At 36.0% G+C, this 20,380-nt stretch overlaps 1 protein-coding gene across 4 annotated transcripts in view; it reads left to right on the top strand.

Annotated features, from left to right (window-relative positions):
- Positions 1-20,380, top strand: part of DST (dystonin) — a 289,158-nt gene that overhangs the window by 231,671 nt on the left and 37,107 nt on the right. For all 4 annotated transcript variants that reach the window (XM_058019984.1, XM_058019986.1, XM_058019985.1 and 1 more), the window contains 12 exons: positions 400-606; positions 4,221-4,340; positions 4,524-4,631; positions 6,382-6,600; positions 10,050-10,253; positions 13,221-13,452; positions 13,800-14,026; positions 14,689-14,811; positions 15,542-15,643; positions 17,229-17,330; positions 18,237-18,410; positions 19,250-19,405. In XM_058019984.1, coding sequence (XP_057875967.1) covers positions 400-606; positions 4,221-4,340; positions 4,524-4,631; positions 6,382-6,600; positions 10,050-10,253; positions 13,221-13,452; positions 13,800-14,026; positions 14,689-14,811; positions 15,542-15,643; positions 17,229-17,330; positions 18,237-18,410; positions 19,250-19,405 — 1,974 coding nt within the window. The remainder of the gene's footprint in view (positions 1-399; positions 607-4,220; positions 4,341-4,523; positions 4,632-6,381; positions 6,601-10,049; positions 10,254-13,220; positions 13,453-13,799; positions 14,027-14,688; positions 14,812-15,541; positions 15,644-17,228; positions 17,331-18,236; positions 18,411-19,249; positions 19,406-20,380) is intronic.

Raw genomic sequence — 20,380 nt, 5'->3', positions numbered from 1 at the left:
ATATTTTGCTGTATTGCATTTGCTGCTCATTTAGTTCCTTATGGAGTTGCAGTTCACAACCATCCATTTTATTTTCTTTGGATGTTTCACAAAGTACTAACAATTCTTAGAAAATTTTCAGACAGTCATACTGAATGGAGAAATATATTTAGGGTAAATTCTGTGGAAAATTCTCTTAAGAAGCAGTTACCTTTCTGTCAAACAGCTTACAGTATCAAAAAGACAATACAGTTTAGTTGAAAATAAGTATTCTAAGTTAGCCATTTGTTTTGTGTGGGAAGCATTTCAGTTCTGGACTCATGGAGCAGTTGAAAGAATGAAAAATCTGCAAACTTTGTATGTTCTGTTCATATACTGCCATGTTTAAATGGTTTAATTGTTTTACATGGCCTTTTACAGGAGCTGAAGAAAGAAGCAAAGAACAACAAAGGCTTGGTGGACACTCTGAATGAGGTTGGCAGTGCCTTCCTGGAGCTGGTGCCGTGGAGGGCCAGAGAGGGGCTGGACAAGATGATAACGGAGGACAACGAACGTTACAGATTAGTGAGTGACACCATCTCTCAGAAGGTGGATGAGATCGATGCTGCCTTCCTGAGATCCCAGCAGGTACTGAAAACTGTTCTTTGGACAGTAACAGTCTCTGGACGTGTGTACTGGAACAAAAGCTGTCCTATAATAGTGTTGCCAAAAGTTTGTTATGCTTGAGCAGCACAATGCCCATTTGAATGAAATGGGATTCCAGTGTTAAAATATGAATGCCAAAAATCTGTTAATCTGTACTCTGTTGTCTCCCATTTTGTTGATGAAAACAAAAATATTTTAGCTAAAATTGCTGTTATTAATCTGTGGCTCCTTAAGTCGGAGTTTGCTTAAGAACTGAATAGCCCAGGTCTTTTGTACATCATGTTGTGTTAAGTAAAATGTGAGCCAAGATCCTGAGCCACTTTTCTGGAGGTGGCACTGATATTGCTAGGCTGGCCACCTTTTACATCTGTTGATTGTCTAGCTCCTCTGCACGTTAGACCATTAAAAGCTGGATGACCTTGTTCAAGCTGTAGTGGAGGATTTAAATAACACTTTCATTAATATCTACAATGCTTTTCTTCTTGGGGTGCAAAACCTGAGTTATTTAGTATGTGGAGGTTTCTATACATGCATAGAAGTATATGTGACTACGCTTTGAGAACTGGGCCTTAATTTTGTCACTAAGTAGTCTCATATTTAAGCCAGCTTATAAATGTGGAAACAGTTTTCCAGTTCACATGTACAAATATTGGTGGAGACTTCTCCTATTGCTGTATAGTTCTCTTAAACAGTTGTAACAGGACAAAAAGAGAGCATGTGTCATAATTTCAAAATTTGCTAAAAGCTGGCTAAAAGAGGCAATAATTCAGATTTTCTTCTAACTGAGTCTAAAAATAGCCATAGGTTTCTTTTTAAGGGGTTTGATAATTAATATTTTCTCATCTCATTAACCTAACTCTCAAAAATGAAGGGTGATTTCTATTTTATTTTTTTCATGAGTGATAAGGTGAGATAGGAGATTATATATTGGCTCTCCTTCAGATTTTCTGAATTCCACGAGTACATTGCATCCTCTAGCATAAGTTGAGCAGTTTCAGATCCAGACATGAAAATTCCAGAGCTGCTATTCCACTATCTAATGGAAGGGCACATTGCACTCTCATGCTGCATACCCTTAACCTCCACTTCAGCACATCATCACAATAAACTCCTATACACCATATCCTGTGATTAAGTTTTGGGTGGCTTAATGTAAAGGGTAAGATACTTCCCATTTGGCTATGCAAAATAAACATTTTTGGAGAAGCTCGTGCTCTTTCAGTTTGCCCTGTGGCAATTTGTGAAGTGCCTATACTATTAAATTTTGGCTGGAGGACAGACCTGCTGAGAATACAAGGCTTTGGTAGAAGTGTAGGTTTCGTGTCAGATGTTCCTGGACCAAGGTGAGGAATGCAGCAAGAAACACAGATGATTAGGCAGAATAGCTTCATGTTGTGAGTGGAAGCTGGAAGAATAATGCAATGCCCAGGGTTTTTAACTACCTGGGCAAAGTGGTACCAGACTGATAATAGAGATAAATTCAGCTGCATGGTTTAGTCTTCATTTATGGAGAGTAAAGGCCTTGGTGGAGTCCTCCAGTGAAGGAGTCCTGTGTAGAAACACAAGGTCATATTCTACCTGTTCTTCACTCTAAAGCAGCCATAGAGAGTGCTTTAGAAAGCATTCATGGAGAAAATCACAGCATCATCATATTCAGAGTTCAATCATTCCTGATCAGAAGAAAATGTACCACAGTGAGCTATGCTTGGTTAAACTGGACGGGGATTAAGTAGGCGATTTTATAGTGACTCCAAGTGTAGCTGAGGGCTCATAAGTAACTGCCATGTATAATGGGAAGAAAACATTTCAAATTTTGGATGCAGAGAGTACCAATTTTATGCTTTTTATTCCTTAATGTTGTTTTTAAGCATCACAAATTGAAAATCCTATACCTTCAGGAAACTGAGTTTCGAGTCCTTCCCTTCCTCAATGCAATTTAACTTAAAAGTTTCAGTGCCTTGCCTTGGTGTTTTTATTTCTATTAAATATTTCCTCAATATTACTTACATACCCATGAATATTTGGTATCAGGAAGTCACACTGCAGTTAGTTTGTACATCTGGCACATTTGAAATCATCTTCTCCCTTTCAGTTGTAAATAGACGGACTTCTGAAAACCTTGATTGTGAACTGTAGTTTCTAAAGCCAGGATTTAACTAGCACTGGTGCATGTGCTTCATGCTAATGTTTACAGTACTGATTATTTCAGAACATACCTTTCTAGTAGGATGTCACAATATTTAGGACAAGTCTTACTTTCTGTTACTTGAAATGAGAAATGACATATAGTGAAAAAGAATGTTCTGCTCTTTCACGTAACAAATGGATTATAAAGACAAAAAAAGATTGATTCATAAAGAGTGAAATCTCAGAACTGTTTCTTTCATTTTGTGGGACTCATGATTAACCACTAAGACAAGTCTGTGTTAGTGACTAAAGTGAATTCCAGATATATTAAGGAGCAGGGCTCTTATGGACTTCAGCCATAAAGGCACAGATCAGCATATTTTAAAGACAAATGGGACTGAGAGTGTTCAAAAGATTTCTGAGGGAAGTGTGGGCCTCAACAACACAAGTAGCAGGTTCTGACCTAAACAGATTTTAACAATAACTCAGGGCTATATTAAGGTTCAGGTCATTTTGGAGAGGGGGCAGAGTTTTAACGAATTCACTAAATAAATTCTTATAAGTTTCTACAATGGGCATCTGATACATCCCATGTAATATTTCTCTATGGCTTAGGCTCACAGCTGCCTTGGTTGAGTACTGCAACATGTGCGTGCTAAAATGCACATGCCTATAAACTTGTTCTGAAGAGAGAATGTATGATTTGTTTTTTTAAAATTTGTTCTCACATTTCAGAAGACTGAGATCCCCAAATTCTTCATTTCATGCTTTTCTTTGCAAATTAGTAAGAAACTCTTCTCAATATATGCTTTTAGAAAATTTCTGAAGCATTTAAATGTTGATTATTGTAATCAGAAGTTAATCTAAAAGTCAGAAGGAAAAAGACTGGCTGTATCCAAATGCTCAAAAAAACTTTTGCATTTAATCTGAGGCCTAGTTTTGGATGAAATCCTGTCTTCTCTAAATTCAGTGAGGTTTTTGCACTAACTTATCTGAGCAGTGATTGTTTTGCCCTGATCATTTAATACCAAAGCAGCTCTTCAGATTAATAGGGTAACATCAAACAACTGTGTCTCAGGCTAATTCCTACACTAGCAGTAATAATAAACACAGAGATGAAAAAGACATGTAAAAGTAGAATAAAATGAAAACAAGGAGTCTAGTTAAAACTCTGAGATTATCATCCTTTTTTGTTTTCTTACGACTGTTAGAGAGCTGTAGGCTTTGGAAAGAAGTATTTGCTTCTGTTGCTTTGTCATGCTTATGAATTAAGCTGCTTGTATTACAATCCCTCAGAACCATTTTGGGCATTGTATTTCATTTATATAAAAATCTCAAATGGAAATTGAGAAGCTATCTTTCTAAAAATTCAAAAATATGCTGTTTAATCTTCTTAAAATTTTTTGAAACTGTTATTCTAATTTCATATCTGTAGAACTGCTGAACTAATTCTTGTCTCCCTCATTTAGTTTGATCAAGCAGCTGATGCTGAATTTGCCTGGATTGCAGAAACAGAAAAGAAACTGATGTCTCTGGGTGATATTAGGCTTGAGCAAGACCAGACCACTGCTCAGCTGCAAGTTCAAAAGGTAAAAGAAATGCATTTCCAACTGTCATGTTAATTATTGGCCGGCACACTCTCCATCTAGAAAACGTACTGGCGTGATTTAATTTTCAGTCCAATCATAATTAATGCATTTCAAAACCAGCTTTTGCTCCAATACTTTATTTTAAAAAAATATTATTCTAACCAACTTTTATTGTGTTTCAAGGCTTTTACCATGGAGATTTTAAGGCACAAAGATACTATAGATGAACTTGTTAAATCTGGGGATAAGATCATGAAAACATGCACTGAAGAAGAGAAACAGATGATGAAGGTAAAGTTCCTTAAATTGCAGCTACAGCGGTAGATATGCAGAAAATGTACAAGTAGAAGGATTCCTATTGTGTCTTTTAAAATACTAATGAAAAAGCATTAATTACAGTCACTTCCTGTCTGAGGATTGTGATGCTGGAGGAAATGCTGTTGTGCATTGCTCTCCTTCCTTCAGGATGTCAAGAGAACAAACGCTGCGTACTTGCTTCTTTGCCTGACATTAATTTGGAGCCCCATTTGTCATCTTCATCCATAGTAAACAGTATTTTAGCCTATAGATGATTGAGTAAAGAGGTGTTAGTCATCTGGGTTGATGTGTGGAATCTGGCAGTTTATCTTCCGAGTTCTTTTGGGTCAGTGATGCTCTGGGCATGAGCATTTCTGTGCCAAATTCACTGGCTCTGCACCTCAGTGTGTGTCTTTACTTTCATTTCTGCTGATTTCCTAGTAGACCTTGCTTGCCAAGATTATTCCATCCTGTCACAGCCCATGAAAGGCATTCTTATGACTTTGTTTATTACACACAGACACAGAGAGCCCAACGTCAGGTCTGCAAACATATAGGGATGGATTTTTCATGTTGGCATTTGGGAAGGATTAGTTGTGGGATTGGGAATTTTTTGCTAAATTACGGTGAGGCTGGGTATTTTGTGTAAATTCGGTCCTTCCAGTCCATGAAAAACAATGCTTCAGTAATTGTGATCTGCTGCAGGATCTCTGAATAAATTTGATTTGCTCTTAAGTCAATTTAAAATAGATGAGATGTTCTGCCTATGAAACTGTAGTCATAAGGCAGAGCAGTTTTGTGTGAGTCTCTACTAAATATTTTTATTTGTCAAAAGTACTGCATATCTGTGTGTTAAGGTTATGTTCTGTCCTCTGGATAGCATCTCTATGCTTAATTTACATGCAAGACATAACAAATGAAAGTATAGCTTGTTCTGCCAAAGGGAAAAAAAGAAAAGCTTTTTCATATTGAATGTCTTGCTTATATGTAGTTTTTCCAAGGCTAGGATTTATGTGCATTGTCACATGTAATATTTCATAAACATGATAACATGGGCAGTTTTCCACAGGAAAAATATAGCTACTATAGCTAGTTGATACTTTCATTTATTATTACATGTCCAAATACATTAAATTAGTAATGTATAAGCCTTATAGTTCTATCACTATTATCTATGTTAGTAATGGTAATACATTGTCATTAAGTAATGTAGGCTAACCTGGAAAATAGTGTTTTGTGGTTTCTGTTGCAAGTTTGTAAATGACAGTTGCAACAATATCCTATTATCTTGCCAGAGTGGAAAAGAAAACCCCACCAAAAAAACCACCAAACCAAACTAAACATCCCAACAGATTTTGTGTATTTTTCCTCTTGCTTTGAATCAGAAATGCTGTGGAAAACTTATCTTCTGCCAAGTGTCACTGAAGATAAGTGTCTGCAGTAAGGAAGTTGGGCTAAGATCTGTCATCAAATCATTTGCAGCTTGACTAGAAGCTCTATGAATAAAGTGGTATTTGTCAATATCAGTATTGTTAAATGTATTCTAATTATTTTCAAGTACTCTGTCAAATTCTGGTCTCCATCATTGTTGATTCTGTTCACCTTAAACAATGATGCTGTAGAAACATCAAAATTGAAATTTTATTCACTGTGAATTGGTGTTAAAATTATCAAAGAATGTTTGGAAATGAAGGTAAGAGACACATGGGAAAACATACTTTTAAAAATTAATATTATTTTGCAGAAAAAAATTGAAAGCCTCTTACAGAAATATGATCAAGTCTGTCAAATGAACTCAGAGAGAAACCTCCAGCTGGAACGGGCTCAGTCCCTAGTTAACCAGTTCTGGGAGACTTATGAAGAGCTTTGGCCATGGTTAACTGAAACAGAAATGATCATCTCTCAGCTTCCTGCACCAGCCCTTGAATATGAAACATTAAAACAACAACAAGAAGAACATAGGGTAAGCATTTTGCCAGTTTTGAAAAAGAAAGTGTTAAATATCAGAAAGTATCTTGCTTATAACTGTGGAGTGCTCTGCAAAATTCTTAAAACTATATCAATCTTCTGTTGAAAAAAAGATAATTAAGTCAATAATACAGAGTTTATATACATTTTCAGTCGTGTCTCTGCTGTTTACCAAACTGTGCTTGTAAGCAAGGGTCTCTGGGGAAGGCAGCTGGTGATGTGTAAGCATAAAAGAGGGCTAAAGGGTAAAAATTGCCATTGTCCTGGGAGAACTGGAGACATAAAAGGTATTATATAAGAAGTATGTATATTTAAAAGTACTTATTAATGTCAGTACTGGTACAAACCAAAACAGAAACAGAAAGAACAGATGTGGGATGTTGGAGCAAGAAACAAAAGGGGGTTATAATCTGTACACAGATATGGACATATGCTGATCTTATGTATGCATAAAAAAACTTTTGTTTTGTTGGTAACATTGAAACTAAACTTAGCTGAGTAAAGAAGATGAACAATTAGAGGGCCAAGAATTGATTGCTTGGCTAGCAATCCCACAGTAATTTATCATGTCCAGAATGTTTGTTGTGCAATAATAAAAATAAATAGTTGTTTACCATAGCATCACAAAACAGAGGTGACTGTGTTGTAGACTGGCCACTGTATGGGTTCTCTTACATGGATATATAATGACTTTGGATAAAAATGGAGATGTTTCATAGGTGACTGCTAGTATAACATGGAATCATATGTGATTCCTATATCAAGTAAAAGGTTGTGAGTTTAATGATGCCTCTCATATCCCTCCCCATGGAAGAATGGCTGCCTCCAAAATGAAGTTGCTTCATCTTGCAAAGGAAAACAGGAAGGGATATATATGCCTATTTTTTGTGAAGGACAGACAAGATTGCTATTACAAATTCAGGAACATGGAGTCTGAAATTATTTAAAAATGGCAAATTTCTTACTTTTCAATATGCTATCAAAGTATTTTCTCTGAAATTTCTCTGTGACAGCCACGTGGCTACTTCATTCAAAGGCTGGTAAAGCACTGTCACAGGTTGCCCAGAGAAGCTGTGAATGCCCCATCTGTGGAAGTGTTCAAGGCCAGGTTGTATGGGGCCCTGGCAACCTGATCCAGTGGGTGACACCCCTACCCATGGCACAAGGATAACTGGATGGTCTTTAAGATATTTTCTAACCTAAACAATTCTATGATTCTATGCATCCCACTGAGGTTAAGAACCTGCATGTTTTGGCAGATGCAAAACCTGCACAGCCACTGGAGATACCTGTTTCTCCCTGCTAAGCATGGAGTAACTAGTGTTGTTTTTGTTTCAGCTGCCTCCATTAAGTGACTCAAGTTAGATAGCATGAACCCTGGCTTCAAAGTCTTGTTTACTTTGAGACCAGCTAATGAAATGTGCCACTCTTATGTACTGGTAAACACCAGGTTCACCCATTTGTCTTCCTATTATGTTCAGAAAGAACAAACATGTTCTGTTAAGACTAGCTGCATAACATAAGCTTTACAAACTACCTTGATTAGTCACTGTGAACCATATCATGCTTGCTTTACTTGCAGGATTGTTCCTCATCTACTTTAATCATGCTGCTTCTATGAGAAGCCTTTCAGATGAGCTTCTAATTTTGCATTTTCCCCGGGCTGTGCCATTAGCTGAGATTTGTTTGTTAAATTGAAGATTAATGTCAGGCACTTTTAACACGTAATCTGCTCTGAAATGCTTGTTTGCTAGAATTGTTTACCCAATAGTAGATCATGAAGAAGACCAAATAATTTGTTGTTCCATTAAAAAGAAGAAGAAGAAGAAGAAAAAAAGGTAGCTCTCAAATGTGAATGAGAACTTAATGTTTCTGTTCTGATGTATTTACTGCTGACTATCTTTGCTCCAAGTTGTGGAATTCATAGAGTTGATTCTATGTGAGTATCATGCAGTTAGTTTGGTTTGAAATGAGCTGTTGGCAGAGTATTTTAGCATAAGGTTTAGACCCAGACATGTGCACGCTTTTGGCCTGTCAAATCATCTCTTTGTGCTCAAAAATAAACCACAAAAATTATTTCCTAAAATTTTTCAAACTGTTCTTATAATTTCCTTTTCCTCCTCTAAACTAATCAACATTATTTTTTCTTGTGGCAAGGTGTACAAATGAAGTTACATTCAAAGTAAGTAGTTAGAGTCACGGGGGTTATTTTCATTTCTGTTTTGGCATTGGGAGACTGAAGAGTTGTGTCACTGTCTTCCCTTCCCAGTCTCCTCAATGTCCCCTCTTCTGGGGAGGAACAAGGAAGAGAGCCAGCATCTGGATTCCTTTTTAAGGGAAGGACTGTAGTAAAGAGAGGAAACTTATTTACACTGAGACTGATATAGGCTCTTTTCTGGGTCTTCATTAATTTAAACTGTCTCAGCTGGGAGGAGCAGTGCATGTACCTCTCATGTTCCTGCACTGAGCTATTGGATAGAAATGCATGGAGTTCACAGCACTGAGAGGGACAGTGCCTCTCACAAGGCTGGGACTTTTCTGAAAAGAGAGGGATGAGATGAGAAAGTAAATAAAATGAGGGAAGGCTGGGGCTACTCACACAAACAAAACCCTTTCCCTTTTGTCAGTGCAAGCAAGAAAAATCTGAAATCCTTAGACAACTTGAAAGACACCTTGTGACATTTCACTTCCACAAGCCCCTGTACAATCTGCAGCACAGTTTTTGCTTCTGGGGTGGATGATGAGAAGGAATAGATCACTGAGATCAAATATAATGCACTTACTAATTACTTGTTAAACATTATGTAAGTTAAATAATAATGCTATTATGAAGACAGAGGGGTCTTGTGGCCAGAAGGGGAGATGGATAAACAAGGTTGATTGGTCTCTCCTGATCACCCTTGCTTGTTCTTTTGCCCTTTTCACTGATTTCTTTGACCCTCCCTTATGCTGGTTTCCTGTTCTTAAATCAAGGATAATTTGAATTAATTTTCTTGCAATGCTGGTACCTCTTTCTGTGATGCTCTTCAATGAAAGGCTTTGCAGCATGTGACCAATATCAACATGAAAAGTATATATGTGGTGGTGTGACGCCCATGTCTGGAATATTGTTGCCCTTTCTGTCATTACAGGTACTAAATATGATGGGCAATGTCTGTTGTTAGCATCATATGCATAATTAGCATCTTATATTTTGCCTGTAATCATATGTCCTGCCAGAGTGTTTCCAGTGTGTCTCTAGTTCTGATGTTTTATGCCTGCATAGTTCTGTGTTGGAATAAGAATGGTCACTGGCAAAGCAGTCATTAACTTTATTTCTGCTTTACATTAAGATGAAAGGTATTTGTTTGGAATTTCTTGCCAGCTGGATGTGTTGGAAGTGTGGACAGTTGTAATGTGGTGGTACAAGGGTAAGAAACTGATAAGTTGTTTCATTTGTTATAGCAACTGCGTGAGCTGATTGCTGAGCACAAGCCTCATATAGATAAGATGAACAAAACTGGGCCTCAGTTGCTGGAGCTGAGCCCAGGAGAAGGCTTTTCTATCCAAGAGAAATATGTGGCAGCTGACACCCTGTACAGTAAAATTAAGGAAGATGTCAAAAAGCGAGCACTGGCACTGGATGAAGCCATTTCTCAGTGTACCCAGGTATCAGTTAAAGTATAATTGGGTTCATTCAATGGAAAAATGCACATTGTCATCTTACATGGTTATATCAAGACTAAGCTATGGTTTCATTTGGATTTTTCAACCTAATGGTCTGTGAATGTTCATACCACTGCTAATGGTATTGATTTTTCTTTATCTTGAGGGATTATATTTTTATATATTGGTCAGTATTATAACTTTGCAGCCATTGAAAAATGTTAAACTGCTTAATTTTTAAGTAAAACTAGTGGTCTAAAGATGGGGCATTTGATTTTCACTTTTGTTTTCGCTTACTGGTCTGTTGCTACCTGATGCTTCATTTGTAAATAAGTGTCGTGTTAGTTTTGATCAACTGATCAAAAGTAACATTTACTTACAAATGAAGCATCAGCTAACTAACTAACTTGGGTATAATTAACTAACTTGGGTATAGTTATTTCTAGAAATTTGCAGCTGTGGTTAACAGTTGGCAATGCAACTAGTGGGTAGTTTAGCAGTGGTGATGGCATTGGCTCTTTGCTGCAGACTCCAAAAAACATAACATAATGCATTGAAACTGCTACAGAAAAGTATTGCCAGGAAATTTACACTTCACAAAATGCCATCAGCATAAAACTCAGGTCAAGTCTCCAAAAGTTGCATATTCTAGCTTCATCAGCCTATGAAATGAACTTCAGTAGAGTATTGTCAAATGTGTTCTGGCAACTCTTAAGTACTGTTAAATATGGGTTGTCATTAAATTCACACTGAAATTTTTTCCTCTACACCAGATTTAGAAAAGAAACTCAATAAAACTTTGTACATAAACCCATACAAAAACCTGAATAAAAGTACTTTGTTCTATACTGCTGTTTTTATAGGAAATTCCCCTTTTTCCTCTCTGTTCACTGGAAATAAGAGCTACATTCTGCTTAGGTCTTAAATACTAAATAAAGAAATACACCTTGAAGACCTTAACAATTCTACATTCTAAGTAATTTTGTCAGGTCATTATGATAAATGTCATATTCCAAGCCCCTGCAGAGTTTAAGAATGTGAGGCAAAACTAAATGACATATCATCCTGCTTTTGAAGTGGTTATAGGCATATTTTATTTTTATTATATATATATATATATATATATATATATATATATATATATATATATATATATTTATTTATTTATTTATTTATTTATTTATTTATTTACTAAACTTTCTAAACTTTCAGTCATTCTAAACAGCTTCCCTATTCGCACCTCTGAAATATGCCTGATTATTTAAATCCTCTCTTTTTATTTGTCATAAATGTATATTCCTCCTCTTATGTGGAGCTGCCAATTTGAAAATTAAGATATTTATTTAGTGTTAGAGTCCCTGTTTTGTATGTGATAGACATCAACATGTTGTACTGGCTAAGTACAGAAAGGAAGAATTAAAATGCATTCTTTGGTAACACCTAGAACATAATCAGATGTTGAGAAATTACTGAATTATTTATGCAATACTTTATGGTTCATTTTATATACTTAAATGTATACACAGATGGCAAAGCAAAACATTGTAATGCCCACAGAATGTAATTATATAAAATCTTTTTTTATGAAGATATGTGAATATGTATTATCAGATCTCTGCACTATGATGTTTATGTCAATGTTTGTCTAGACAGTCCTCGAAGAGTAATTATTTAACTCTTCAGGTTTGAAATTATATTACATTGCACTGTGTATCAAAGGAAGGATGTAATGCATGAAGCTAGAATGAGAGGTTGTAATGACTTGCATTTTCTTCCTTTTAAGTTCTAAAACACTTTGTCCTATTTGTTGAAGTTGGTACAAGGAGACCTACTGAATGCACTGACAACTTAAAAATGGGATCTGTGTCCTAAAATTAGACACAAATATTGCCAAATTAATTTCAGTTTTTATCACTTCTGTTAGGTTTTGTTACCACAATCAGTTTCTTGGAAGTCTTGCATGTGGGAAGGCTACTATTCTTTCATAACACATTTTGTTGTCTTGTGTGATATTCACACTTCTAACAAAAAACACTGAGGCCTGTAATGTTAGTCACAGAGTCAGATTTGAAGTGGGTTGTATGGTGGGAAAAAGTAATTATTTTGCCTGTGTATATTCCTTTGAATAGAAGAGAGGTAGCTATTTATTCACATAAGGTATGTGAGCATCTTTTCCAAGTGTTGTCAGGAATGCTTTTTGTAGATCCTGGAGAGTTATTAAATGCACCCACAATTTATTGATTTCTTTAATTTGAAAGGGGCGTGGTGGTGCGAGATATTTAGGAATCTCTGTGCATCCAAAAGCACATAATAAAGCCAACTTTGGACCTATCCCAAAGGCTGAACCACTTTAACACAGCTGTAATTGAATTTCTGAGCACCTCCCTGGGCCCAGTCAAACATGGAAGAATACAGTATATACACTGTTATGTGCTTTTATTTGCAGAAAGTACCATACCTTTATTGCCCTAGCAAGCACCTCCTGGCCACTTACAGATGTCTTTTTCCATGACCTTACATATAAAGCTGTAATCAGAGGTAGTACATCAGTATGTTGGTCCTAACAGGAAAATGTATGTTTTTCATAGTAAAGTATAAATCTTTCTAAAATGATGAAGTCAGAAAGCCATGGCTCTCTAAAGCTACAAACTCCATGGGTTTCACAGGACTAAATGTAAGTGGATTCTGCCATGTGTATAGTACTCTCAGAGGGAGTGTCTCAGGAGTGAACCAAACTTAATGGAAAAGTTCTTGAATTTGACAGAACCTATCATTTTGCAGGGTTATTTTTGTAACTTAGAATTAAAAGGGCCTAGAGGGAGGTATTGCAATTTGCACATACATATGTTGGATAGAGATGTCAAGTACTTTTTTCTAAGATAATTTCAGATGCCGTGTTTTAGTTTGTTGGGTTTTTTTAAATATTCTAATTTGTCTGCCATTTCCTTGTGTCCTGTGGCACCCTCCTAGTTCCATGACAAGATAGATCCAACTCTGGAGAGTCTGAAGCGCATAGTTGAACGTCTGAGGCAGCCACCGTCGATCTCAGCAGAGGTTGAGAAGATAAAAGAGCAGATCAGTGAAAATAAGAATGTGTCAGTGGATCTGGAAAAACTTCAGCCAGTGTATGAGACACTTAAACAGAGAGGGGAGGAGATGATCGCTCGCTCAGAAGGCACTGATAAGGATATGTCTGCTAAAGGTAATAGACTGAGAAAACTTTCATGTAGTGGAAATGCAGAAGGCTGCAGCATATAAAATTCCTCATTTCTGATGACCTCTAATCTGGGGAATGTTCTGCAGGAGAAGCTGCTTAAGATTTATAAAAACAAAACATCATTTAAAATAATTCGTTGGGGATATGACCTTTATTTTATTTTTAAAGGCCATTGTGTTTGTTTCCACTTAAAATTATAAGGAGTCCTGCAAAGAAATATTTTAGAGTCTAAATTTTAAAATGTACACATATGTTTCTGCTGTAGAACTGTAGAGAGATTTATGACCAAGAATTGTTTGCCAAGGTACTAATCTAGTTCCTTTGTTGCTTAGCTGTTCAAGATAAACTAGACCAAATGGTCCTAATTTGGGAAGACATCCAGACCCTGACTGAGGAAAGAGAGGCCAAACTGTTAGATGTAATGGAACTAGCTGAAAAGTTTTGGTGTGATCATATGGCTCTTGTAGCTACTATTAAAGATACTCAGGACTTCATTCGAGAACTGGAGGGACCTGGAGTTGACCCATCTGTAGTCAAGCAACAGCAAGAAGCTGCAGAGGTCAGTAGAAAGTATTTTCTTGATTTGAAGTGCTTTATTTATGGTATGCAGAGGAAAATATATCATTTTGTAGAGACTAAGAGGGATAATTGTGTAGAAATTTTCAGTAATGGTATCTCAAGAGTCTACAGTTAATAACACATATCAGTGCTTAATTGCAATGAGCATGCAACATGTGCTTGTCATTAGATTTCCTTATTTGTTTGTAAATATGTACATAATAACCATCTCACTGGGACTTTGAAAAGTTGTACATGCTTGAGATTCCTCGAGTAGTACGTAACATCCAAATGAAAGGTGGACAAATGTATGATGCTCTATGTATTATCCTCTAAGCCTGTAATTATTTATACTGATAGTTAAATGTTTGAAGGTTGAATGATAACCTCTGACAAAGAAGACTCTCTGATTAAAGAAATCTAATTTAAAACTTCCTGTTTACTTTCTCTATCTCATGCAAAATGGTATCATAAACCATTGTTACAATTTAGACTGATGTCAGCTGATTTCATCCCTGCACTGCAAAGGGATGCTTATTTTCTAAGTCCAAGTGACTGGAAGGAAAACAAAGGTAGAATCCCACTGTGTTCTGTATTGAAAGCAAGTTTTACATAGGTTATTAAATCTAGTATTAGCAATGTTGGCTTTTTTTCTCTTTGTAGGCTGCTAAAGAAGAAATTGATGGACTACAAGAAGAACTAGAAGCAGTTGTGAGCCTTGGCTCTGAGCTGAGAGCTGCTTGTGGAGAGCCTGACAAACCCATTGTCAACAAGAGCATAGATGAGGTATGGGAAATGCAGATGCTTAGGTCTGCTGTGTAATAGCTTGCTCAGCTGAAATTTGTATATTCCCTATGACCCCAACAAATTTTGAGAATAAAAATTTGGTGGCAAAAGTGAGGCACCACTGAAGCCTTTGTGGTAAAGTAAGATTTCCCTTTTGAGTGAATAAATCTTAGATTAGATTTGAATGTACACACTGTTTTATTTAATTGATTTATGGTTTAGAACTTTTGTAAAAGACAGTTTTTTTAAAAATAGTCACTGATTAATATTGTAGGTGACTATTTCTTGTAAAAAGTAATGCTGGAATAAGTTTTGGATATGTATTCTTCATGCCAAGTGAGACATCTTAACTGAGACTATCCTGTTTGGATGTCTATAAAGTACTTTTTATTTCTCCAGTCTTCAGCACTGTATGATTCTTTTAAGGTATTTTTATTGTGGTGATGCAACTCCAAATGATTTAGTAGTATTTCCTCTACTAACTTTTGGATCTCTGTTAATAAAAAATATTTAATCAGTATTGCAGTTTACAGCTTTTATAATTCAGAACCTCTACTGAATTCTGAAAGAAACTAGTTCTGAAGTGATAGGGAGAACAAGAGTGTTAATAAATGTGAAGCAGTCATGCTGAGTTTCTATTTGTATTATTGATCAGTGAAGCGTTGGTAAATGCACATTATATAGCAGTAAAATTCTTTTGTCTATGGGAGTAAATTGTGCTTATTTGCAGCTGAATTCTGCCTGGGATGCACTAAACAAAACATGGAAAGAACGTGTGGATAAGCTTGGGGAAGCTATGCAGGCAGCTGTTCAATACCAAGATGGACTACAGGTAACATGATGTGACATACCTGACCCAGCCTTGGGTCAATGGGATTTACTGTGGTTGTAGTAAAAAGTGTCATGTGACAAGGTAGGTGACAAGTACTGCAGTCTGGTTGTAGTGACTGTTTTCTTGAGTAGGCAGGGCTTTTCCTCAAGATTGGTTGGGGTTGGTTTGTTGGGTTTTTTCTGCATTAAAGAGTCCATATGTTGTGTTGTTTTCTTCATGTCCATATATTGCACTGTGTTTAGATTCCAAATTAATGTCCCCTTGTTTGTTGATAAGAGCAGAGGCTTTTTGGCACCACACATTCATAGTATTGCTCACAGTTTCTTGTGATAGTCAAGGCAGGTTAAAGTTGTGACACATTTGGTTTGAAAGGAACAGGGTGCAGGTCTGTATACACACTTGCTGCTGTTTTCTTTCATTCGAAGACAATTACATCACTTGAATTTTATTCCACCTTATTTATAAGTAAAATTATTAACACAATGTTGCTAAACCATTATTCTTAATATAATTTATATTCCTAGTATAATTTATCCTATCACAATACTTCAGAAGATTATCCCCTTTTTAAATCTGTAGGCAAATGTTCCAGCAGTTTAAAGGTATCTTGTACACAGTGAGGGGTTGTGCTTTAGATGATCTTTAAAGGTCTCTTCCAACACAACCTATCCTTTGAAACTATGATCTTTTCTCTGTATGTGCTGTTAGGTTTTTTGTAGTTGTTTGTTTGTTTTGGTTTTGTTTGTTTGTTTTTTCTTGGTGGGAATTACTGTCTTCCATGGTTCATTAAATCTTTAAAACTGAAATTTCACATGACACTGAGGGCAGTTACTGCTGTATTTGGTGCAGATCAAGCAGCAGACCACTCCTGAATAATAATGCAACATGCCTGTTTTGCAGTGCACCATCACTATGGATTTTTGTCTGTGTTCTCTTGTGTTCCTACTGTGCAGAGATTGATTAGACAGAATCATCACCATTTGGTTTAACTACTTTCTATTTCCTGTGGCTGTATAAGGCACATGCTAGCATCAGAACTGGGGAGACATAATTTATTTTTTATTTTTTGCTTTTTTAAAGTCACTCTGCATTATCCTTTAGAGATTCATTGTAGCTCAGTTATGATCCTTCACTGCCTAGTATGTACTGAATAGGTAGTTCCATGTTCCTTACACAAATAGCTTTCTTCAAAAGTTTGTAATCCTCATTTAAGGTGTGTTATCTATTTTCACTCCAACCAGCTGTAGAACAGAGTTTGTCTTGTGTAAAATCTGCAATTTTTATGAATTCCCTGAAAGGTAAATACAACAAGTAGATTGCTACTCAGCATGAATAATTGGGGCAGAATCTTGCTGCTAATAGAAGTCCAGGATTGCAGAATGTACACTCCTGTAACTGTTACAGGGGTATTTGTTCTATTGTATTACAAAGAAACCTAGGTTTTGCTGGGAAAGTTATTTTCTTTGAAAAAGAACAGCAATACTCTCTCTGGAAAAAAGAAAAGTTTTGATATTTTACTCAGTACAACTTTCAAAAATAACAGCATTTCTCTGCTCACACTTAAATATCACACTGTGATTTTCAGGCATTATTTGACTGGGTGGACATTGCTGGCAGCAAGTTAGCATCTATGTCCCCAGTTGGAACAGATCTGGAGACAGTGAAGCAGCAAACAGAGGAACTTAAGGTATGAACTAGCGATTAATTAATTTCCTTTATATTTCCATTTGTCTGTATTTTTCTGTGTTGTGCACTATTTTTGAGAGTCTAATACAATTTTCATTTTCAATTTTTAGTAAAGAAGAATTTGCATGAAAATTTAAAAATATTTAATATCAAACTTTTCATTTTAAAATGCACTTAACTTAAAAAACTATTCCAAATTTTGTCTAGACTACATTTTATTTTTTTCTGATAGCCCAAAAATAGTTGTAGTATCATTCATTCTCTTTCAAAAACTATGAAGTTATTATGTGCAGGATTCTTCTGCTATGAACTTTATGTTTTCTTGTTTCTAACATGAACAATTTCTTTGAGGCTCTGAGAGAAGGCCTCCAAAGCTTTGCTTATGCCATTAGAGCCTTTATGTAAATGCTTACACAGATCATGACATTCCCAATATGTGAGTAAGGTGAAAATCAAAATTCCAATCTAATTTGGAAATCTGTCTGCAGGGATCTGTACTTGTGACCAAATATGCTCCTGATGTTGGGATGCCGTTATGCCATGTTTAAAAAGCAGAGATATGTGAAGATCAGAGAAGGTTCTTGGTCTTGTTGCTCACTTGTAGATTTTGTTGGCTGTGGGCAGGTTGTTTTATGTATTTTATGATGTAACTTCAAATGAATTGTGACCTTACATAGTTCAGAACATATGTACACAAGATGCCTTCAGACTTTTGCACCAATTGTGTGTTAAAGAGGGTGTTCTACTAAAGAAAATTTGCTTTCACTTCCTTTCAAGAATAATTCCATTTGAAAGTTATAACATTATCCCCATCACAACCACAAGAGCTAGAACACAGAATCATTCTGTGATTCTATAATCATTATTTGTGTTTCATTTACTTCTTTTCTTTTTCTATTTACCATAGCAATTTAAGACAGAAGCTTACCAGCAGCAGATAGAAATGGAAAGACTGAACCATCAGGCAGAACTATTGCTAAAGAAAGCAACACAAGAGAGTGACAAGCACACTGTTCAAGACCCTCTCTCAGAGCTCAGACTATTGTGGGACAGCCTAGAAGACAGAATTATAAGTAGACAGGTAAATAAGCTTGGAGATGGGGGCTTTATTAATGATTTTGTTTTTTGTGAAAAATTCTTTGTTATGCATAATACTTACATTAATTTGCACGTTCCTTTTAGTTTGGAAGCTAAAAAACTTATATATAATAGCATTTGAATTGTACAATTAGTTTAGTTTTTAAAACTTTTTAAAATTTTCTGTCAGTAATGCTGTGTTGAATGATTATTATTGCATTTTGGTTATTTGATGATGTCTTAAGTAGCAGCTGAAAGCATGTTTATATGTGCAAAAGTAATAGTAGGTGCTGAGCTGAACAATTGAATAAAATCCCATTAACTAAATATTAAACTATTTTGGTGTTATTTCCTTAAATTATCAAGCTGAGAGATGTGAAAGAGTCCTTTGAAGTGTGTTATTTTTTCTAAATTGAATAATTTCCTGACAAAGAAAAAATTTTAAAGAGATCGGGCACCAAATTGCATTTATATTGAAAATATGTTTTAAGTGATAAAAAGCTACTAATACATCTGATGAAACAGCCTTCAATCTTAACTCTGGTCTGGTACCATCTTACCATAGGGTTTACCATTCTCTTCCCAACCATTTTGTGTATTTCTTTTTCTGTTCTATATTAAATGGAATTTGAGGAATTTGAGCCTGGAATGCAAGGCTTTACAAGGGAATTGCCAACTCAGCTGTAGTTATAAAGCATTGCCTGCACTGGGTGACTGTTCCTCCCTGGCTTTTATTCTGTCTTCTGTGTGGACTCTGCTCTGGATTATGGTGACTAATGGTAACGGAAGACAATTCAATTGCATTGTGAGACGATTTTCTTGTTAACTTTATTTTTACTGTAGCACAAGCTGGAAGGTGCCTTGTTGGCCTTGGGGCAGTTCCAGCATGCCCTGGATGAGTTACTGGCATGGCTGACACATACAGAAGATTTGCTGAATGAACAGAAACCCGTGGGTGGAGACCCCAAGGCTATTGAAATTGAACTTGCCAAACATCATGTATGTAATTATAAACAATATTAAGCAAAATGTTCTTTTGATATTTATCATAGGGATGAGTCTTCTAGTAAAACTTTGCATTTGATAAATAATTCTCTACATACACTTTCAAGATGCAGACTGTAGCTGGAATGAAGGCTTAGAATAAGTAATATCTTTCCTCTTACTTCTCCACATGCCTTCCTTTCTTGCATATGCTGTGCAAGTGTGATAGGTTTTAGCCAAAAATAAACAGCTTACCCTAGACTCCACCTCTAATCACCTTTCTTTGACCTAGGGAATTCAAAACCTGAACCTCCCTGAAGCAGTAAACTCCTTGAGTACTGCTGTTTAAGCCAGGCCTCACAAGCTGTATGACTCTTGCATATCTTTGGTTCTTTCTTCCCTCTCAGAAAATAGTGATTTGTTCTGAATTCTGCAAAATTGTGTGTCAGTTGGGTTCAGCTAAGATGGAAAATGCTTCTCTGAAAATCTGTGCAAACTCCCATCTTTTTCTCTGTGTTACTTGCAACATAGGGTCAAGGGGTTTTTGTTTGTTTGTTTTAGTATTTTTACTGATCATTGTTATTTTGAAGCCCATGGAAGGATGATTCTGCTATGCCTTTATTTTTAGAACATCTCCTAGGACTAAGATATTTTCCCTGCCTCAGTGTTTAGCTCTGTGCTCTTCATAACAATGTGTTCTTTCTAAGCTTGAAGATTTCAATCTAACCTTATAATTCCTCTCCCTTTAAATCTGCCATTTAATTTTTGGCTTGCATAAGATGTAAAAAGCACTCAGAGTCCATTTTGGATTTTGAGAGAATTGATTGAAATTGACAGTACACAGATAATTAAAGTATTTTCATTGTCTGTGTTAATGCAGCTATGCAGCTTCTGAAAGCTTTTGGGTGGTCAGTTGGAACTTGAACAGAATACAGTATCTACATAGCCTGTGTGACTATTGTTATAAACATACCCTTTTAAAACAAAGTA

The sequence above is a fragment of the Melospiza georgiana genome, chromosome 3 (genome assembly GCF_028018845.1).
Source record: "Melospiza georgiana isolate bMelGeo1 chromosome 3, bMelGeo1.pri, whole genome shotgun sequence".
NCBI lineage: Eukaryota > Metazoa > Chordata > Aves > Passeriformes > Passerellidae > Melospiza > Melospiza georgiana.
This window is presented reverse-complemented; position numbering and strand designations above follow the sequence as displayed.